This window comes from Montipora capricornis, chromosome 4, assembly GCF_036669925.1.
Source record: "Montipora capricornis isolate CH-2021 chromosome 4, ASM3666992v2, whole genome shotgun sequence".
Lineage (NCBI taxonomy): Eukaryota > Metazoa > Cnidaria > Anthozoa > Scleractinia > Acroporidae > Montipora > Montipora capricornis.
The window spans coordinates 39999870-40006922 of record NC_090886.1 but is presented as its reverse complement, the minus strand read 5'-3'; the positions used below and the strand labels follow the sequence as shown (position 1 = coordinate 40006922).

Sequence of the window (7053 nt, the reverse complement as noted above, 5' to 3'; positions counted from 1 at the left end):
AAGAAATCAGTTTTTCATGTCATAACATGGGTGACAAATTACTCCTTAATTTTGGCGCGAAATTTCAGCGTTAATTTGTAATTTCACATGTGAAATTACATTGTTGCCATGGCAACTTTTTCATATAGTGCTAAAATGGCGTCCAGGTTTAAGGAGTAACTTGTCACCCATGTTATTAATAGCTAATCAAATGGTATACCCGTTAAATTAGGGAATAATTTCACTTGCGTTTTGTCCAAAATCCAATCATTTCCCTCGCCTACTAAAGGCTCGGAAAATTATTTTAATTTGGACAAAACGCGCGTGAAATTAGTCACCATTTGATTACCCATACTAATAAATCTCCTTCGTCATAGCTCGGAGTCGCTACGAAGTGAAGTCACTTGAGATAGCACTCAGAAATCGAGCTCATTTGCGTTCAGAAATCAGGTAGTGAAGTGGCAAAAGCTTTAAAGGATGACTGCATCGCGGACTAATTTACATTTATATTTTTTTCTGTTGGAAATACTCAAACGCTTTTCCCCCATATTGTATCAATAACTTAATTTCTACATCTAACTTTTTATATCTGGGTGTAAATTCTTGTATCTCTAGTCTCTTCTTGACGCTGCAGCTCTGAATACAATGATGACTGCTTACTGTGATAAACTGGAACGGGTTTTATCCCGCGGGACAGCTTTGGCCCCAAGTCGCCTTCTTCCAACTTTACAAGGTATTTTGGAGCGTTCATAGGTTTCGGTTAAGGGACGATTTTCACAAGCGTAACACAAGCATAAGCTTTTTTAAAGACAAAAGGCATTAATTTATAACAAGTTCTCTTTCGTTACGTCTTTCACTACCTCATTACTGCATTACTGGAGGCTGTGTGATCCATTGGTTAGTACGCTTGCCTTGAAATCCAGAGACCCGGGCTCAAGACCCTTCTGACCGCTCGTTGTTAGGTAGTTTCTGTTTTAAGTTCTCAGCTAGCCAAATGGTTAAGAATCCCGACCAACTTAATAACTTGTTCTCTATTGTCAATTGAGGATGTATGTGTGTACAATAGCGAGAATTTAAATGCGCCATTTCGACATTTCTAGTCCTAGTAGGATAGCAGCACGATTGACACCTTAACCTAGTTTAATGGCTTGGCTCTCCCACGAGGCTGTTATCGGTCACTTTGAGGTTGCGAAGGAGACAGGGCCCGAGAGTCTTATTGAACAGCATTGTGGAACTGTTTTGGGGACGATCCACTGTTTATGCAGACTCGCATATCCTTGTACGATAACAATTAACTTCGGGTTAAATCATTTTATTAAAACCTGAACTACGGATATCACATTTCCAGCATTTTCATTGGCTCGCCGGACACAGGCTATCAGTTCATATACCTGCTCTACCAAATATGGCCGAGGAACGCGTCAGCAATAAAGCGAGCTGAAAACATTCTTGCAGCCCTGAGAAAAAAATGGTCGACAAAAGCCGTTTTGGACCGGAATTGACCGGGGCAGAAATCGATGCTTCAGTGGAAGAGTGGAGTTTTTAATAAAACGATTATTCCACTCAGGCTTGCTGGATTAAAATGATTATAACCAACAAGGCGCTACGCGCCTCGTTGGTTGTCTCTCACCTCATATCCAGCGCGCCCTTGTAAAATAATTGTTAAATACCTTGCGTTTTTAGTAAGTAAACGATCTCGCAAAACTTTCGATCAAATCTTTTCGTTTTCCAGAAAATTTTTCACCTTGACAAGCGACCCATCGTTTCAAGATTGCCATTGTACAATATTCTGGTGGTTTTGGAAGCTCAGCTCCTGGTATATCGCTTTATTGTAACTTGAGTTCTTGCTCCGCGCACGCTATGATGAAAATGCGGGCCTCAAAACAGTCCCACAATGTAATTAAACAAGGCTCTCGACCCAGTCTCCCGCGCAACCTCAAAGTGGCTAATAACTCAGTGATAGTCTTATGTTCGACTCCTGCAAAGAAGCGCTCAGATTTTTTCGAGTATCGCCGAGTCACTATCGAAGAAATATATCTCATCATGATACGTTAATGTATCTGTGTATGTTGCTACTGCTTATGTTTACATCGCTAATGCGCACTAATAGCATAAAGCGCCAATAACGTAAGTTAAGATTCACACTCTAGCCAGGTTGAAAATTAGTTAAAAGGAAAGGGATGGGGGGGCCCCTTAAGCACGTGACGTCAGAGACGGACGGAAGCCAGAAGCCACGAACAGAAACCGGAAGTACCCATTTCGCATGCCGGGTTAGTTGTCTCTCTAATCGTCTTTAATAGTGAAAAGAGCTTAATAATATGAATGTGGTAATGCCAAGACAACTTAAATAGGAAAATAACCTCAATTCCGGTTTTCATCCGTGTCTCTTAAAGTCACGTGCTAAAATTCCCCATAGTTCGATGCTATCATCTGACTGGTTTCGAGACTTATCAATGTAGTAACGTCTTGGCCATGCCTAAGCTCAACTTTTTACATTAAAAAAGATCTGTTAAAAAACACACGGCGTTAGGGTATCGCACTTAATTGGATTTTCGTCTGTGTCAGCCGATGACAGTCCCGGAGTCGGAGAGACATGCACTAGTTCAGTTCTTTGGTTACATGTCAGTCAGCCCCTCATTCATTCAGTTTAATGGCTCTTTTTCTAGGAAAACTTGGTCTTTTGACGTATACAGATGCAGCCTCTCAAACCCCAAGTTTGCGCATTTCGTCAGATGTAAGTCATTTGTGTATCACGTTTACCTGTGTAATGTTTCTTCTGTTGTGGTTTGCTTGCTCTCCGCAACACCCAAAATCTCTTTCGTTAGCGTCCATGTCATCCCCTGTGGACTTCTTCCGCCATTCTACGATGAGTCAAGTTCCAAAAATGAGGCCTCGATTTTCTAATGGAAAAGCCAAGGATCATTGAATTTAAGGAAGCAACTTGAGGAGTTGCGAAGAAGCATTAAAGGGATTCGAACCTATGATCATCAGCCCAGAACACACATCTCTACCACTAAACTATAAAGTTATATAGACTCTGGTCATTTGCGAGTTTGTCGATAACTACTTTGTCGATTACTTTCTCAATTACTTTTCCTTTTCATCTCCAGACCCCCGTCGTGCTACAAGAAATGAATGAAATGCTCCAACCACTGTTGGATGCTGCTGCCCAAAATGTTCATTTGGCATGCCCCGAGATTCATCGCGCGCTGAAGTCAGTGGAAGTTGACGCGAGTGGACGGAAATCTAGCCAATAGGCGTCCAATCAGAAGAGAGCAACGGGTTTATTAGAGTGCAGGAGTCACATAAAAACATTACAAATTTATTCACCCAAGTGTCTCTTGGAAAACGCTCTGAACTTTGCCTTCTAGTCAATTCACCGTATCGACCGAAGTTGACAATGTTTCGCTTTCTGCCGGTAACCGGTTAGTATTGAAGCAAGTTCCCTACCAAAATGGTAGACAAGTGACTTCGGAGGTGCCGCTCTTGCCTTTCGAAGATTTCATCGTAATATTTTATACAGTCAAGAGTGATGGACTGTTGATACAGTGCTAGAGTTCATTTATTTATTATGGTGTAAATTGGTCGTGATGATTTCTGTACAGTGTACGTTATTTATATCTCTATTTATTATAATAAAGTGCCTAGGTGTTACCAGAGACTTGGCTCGTTCGAGAAAAGACAAACAGGCCTCATTGTTTTTATTGTTGATCTTGTATTTTGCGAGGATCTGTAATTGATCCTGAAATCCTCTTATCAAGGGCTTTATCGAATGTTCCCGCAACCAAAACGCACGTGAAATAAAATCAAGCAAATGCGCGGATCACAAAAGGTGTAATGCAATGCCGCTACTAAATGGATTGAGACCATTAAAAAAAGAGTTGTTTTAAAGGGAACCACCACTCTTTAACTCTTATTAACCGAGTACGAGGTCTGTATGGGAGAATCTTGACCGAGGTCGTGAGTACAGACCAAACGCAGTCAGGACTGTACACACAACCTAGGTCAAGATTCTCCCATACAGACTGACTAAACTCGGTTAATAAGTGTTTATTATACGGCAAACAAGAACAATTTAATTCGTTTAATGTAACTTGTTTGCACTGACATTTTCCTTGCGAACGGCGATGAGTGGCGATGAGCTGATTTTAATTCTGTCAAAGTTTGCTCGTCCTCCTTACCTTTTTTTCTCATCATGCTTTTTGGCTCATCCATAAATAAATATTGGTAGAAGAAAATACTCAATATTTTTGCATTTTAGTTTGCAACTTTTTCACCGCAAAACATTACCGGTCTAGGTGCAGGTCTGGATGGGAAAATCTAGACCGCGGTCGATATCGATTTCCGCCAATCAAATTCGTGGATTTGGTAGTTCCCAGTCCTTGTGAGACACAGTCATGTAATAATATTAGAGAATACATTTAAACCGAAGAAAGCAAAATTTGCAATCAAATTTATAAAAGAATCTTCATGAAAAAAGTGGCCCTTTTTATACTTCGATATACTAAAGACGCATAATTCGTCTGGGACGAACTTGGGCAAACATTTCTTCTGCATCTGTTAACTTCGTCCAATGTAAAGACGAGGACAAGATGCATATTGCGTCTGAGCGAACTATCAAGCTTTGTGCGTCTTCGAAGACGTACTTCAGGGGATACTTCGTCGTCGCATTATGCGTATTGTACCCGTCTTTATACTAGAGGAATAGGCCATTTCCGAGTTCATGTCTACCTCCTCTTCAAAGCGAGTCTAAGTGCGAAGGTTTTGTGATGGTAATTAGTTCTACTTTACATAAGAATGACTACTAATTTTCATTACAAAAACTTCGCACTTAGCCTCGCTTTGAAGAGGAGCCAGGCAAGAACTCGGAAATGGCCTATTTAACAAGGAATTTAGGCAGACTATGCGTCTCATATAGATCGCCCCATCTTCACACTTGGCAAAGAACACAAGAAACGCATAATTCGTCTGGACGGATCATCCGTCTCTAGTATAAAAACAGCCAATGTTTGAATCGGAGAAAAAGTACTGTTAAAATCACTTGTTTTCACTTTCAAACCGCCATCTTGACTAATTGTAACGTATACGGTTGAGACGAAGGACTTTTGGTCTTAATTATCCTAGATGGCGATGCCTGGTGGAAATTTGAAAACAAAAACAAGCGATTCTGAAGTTGATTTATTTGGGATGCAAACGCTTCATTTGGAAATAGTTCAAACAATTTTGGTTTTAAACATTTTGTTCTGTGGTTCAAAATTATTTTTTGTTGGATTGGAGGTTCCCTTTAAACGAATCATGGGACACAAAATCAAAGAAGTTAAAGGGGCTAGGTCACGCTATTTTAGGTAATTTTGTTTAATTTTGTTAATTATGAGCTCTAAACGTCAAATTGGCAGAGCAAGAGTCTTTCATTTGCAAAATCACGGCGACATAACAACTGAGAATGACTTTCAAGCTTTGTAAATGACATTTTGATATAGACTGATATAAATTTAAAAAAAGGTGGGCCGACGTTCTTCAAATTTACCCAAATTCAATCCATTTCAATCCTCTCCAGTTTTGTCCATCCATGTCCCTTCTTGGCTTCCCTGTGTTTTGTTAGAGTTCTTCTATAGTTTTGAACAGTTATTTTGATATTTTAGTTAATTCTATGACCATTCGATCAGTGCTGAAATTGCCTAAAATAGCGTGACCTAGCCCCTTTAAGTTGGCCAATCAGTGCAAAGGCAGACATTCCAATGAACTAATCAGTCGTAATGCCTGCATAGCCTGTAAATTTAAAGGCCCATCTTCAACCGACAGGCATTGCGTGCCGTGGAACAATTTTCATATATGAAAATCCCGTCAAAGCTGAAAATGCATCCAATCATATCGCTACGATAAGCAATGCAAATTTCCATAACAGAAACAAATGGCCGAAAAGCCTGTCGGTTGAAGGTGGGCCTTTATCCAGCTCTTAGCGCGGAAAAAATGCTTGCAAGCCAGTCACAATTTGATTTTGTGTTGCTCTGTTTGGCTGAAAATATGGTGAAATATTTTTTTGCTTAATCACCAAACATAACAACGTGACACGGTTTCCTACGGCGACTTAAACATGTCAAAATCACTCAACATGGTGGCGCCCGAAAAGTTCGAAAATAAAAATATGCGATTCTAAAATTTTGTTTTTTCTGATCCTTGCACTTTCCAGCATAATTTTTCCGCAAACACCATTTCCTCCCTTTTAAACTTATTGTATAGTGTAGTGGAGATTCCCTTTGATAAAATTCTTCCGTATTATTGTACAGTGAAATCAACTTTGAAAACTGTTGAAAAATACACAAAATGGTGTGATTGTATTTCGAAAGTGGATGACAGACGTCTTTAGAAAATTTTTATACCACACCAAATTGCCTAACAAAGTTTAATTCGCTCCAAGCAACAAAGCAGTAGGTGCAAAACTTTGAGACAAAATTAAAGAGGTTTCGTCGTTCAGTGTTTATATCAAACGTTATCATGAAACTTTTGATTGTGTGTAGTGAGTCTAGTGAAAAGGTTGAGAGATTTTGAGACTTTTTTCCGTATTTCCGTTATTTCGCGAAGTAAACAGTGCTTACCTTCTGAAAAGAATCATCGCAAGTGATACCCCAAAGAAACAAGGTAATGGGATGAAAGAACTTTTTATCGCTGCGCTTTCATTTAAGCTAGTGGCCTCATTTTTTCAGCAACGACCTGCAACAGTTCTTTGCATAAGTAATATAACGTTCAGTATTCGAAACTTTACAAAAAACAACTTTCCTTGTTGCCTTTATGCACACAGCTTTTCAGTTCATGAAATTTGAAATTTTCAACGAAAAGGTTGGAGTGCGATTGCAGAATTTTTTTTTAATTTCGAAAAGTGCACCCGATAGCCGAAGCTCTTACTTAGAGCAGAAGACTTAAATCCGAGTGAAAGTTTTGGATTTGATGGTCAACCTTAACTCATGTTCAAGACTCTCTTGTTAGGTCTGCGAGAGCTGGATCGATTAATCACAATTTTTATCCACCTTCAGTCTCGTTACCAGAGCCTCGGATCTTATGTGTGCGCATGACCGA

At 39.7% G+C, this 7053-nt stretch overlaps 1 protein-coding gene across 2 annotated transcripts in view; it reads left to right on the top strand.

The window, feature by feature from the left end:
- The window catches only part of LOC138046924 (uncharacterized), a 38827-nt gene extending 35017 nt beyond the window's left edge, over positions 1-3810 (top strand). For both annotated transcript variants that reach the window (XM_068893551.1, XM_068893552.1), the window contains exons 25-27: positions 595-712; positions 2646-2713; positions 3090-3810. In XM_068893551.1, the coding sequence (XP_068749652.1) occupies positions 595-712; positions 2646-2713; positions 3090-3236 (333 nt within the window). In that variant the 3' untranslated portion in view covers positions 3237-3810. The remainder of the gene's footprint in view (positions 1-594; positions 713-2645; positions 2714-3089) is intronic.
- The last annotated feature ends 3243 nt before the right edge of the window (positions 3811-7053 follow it).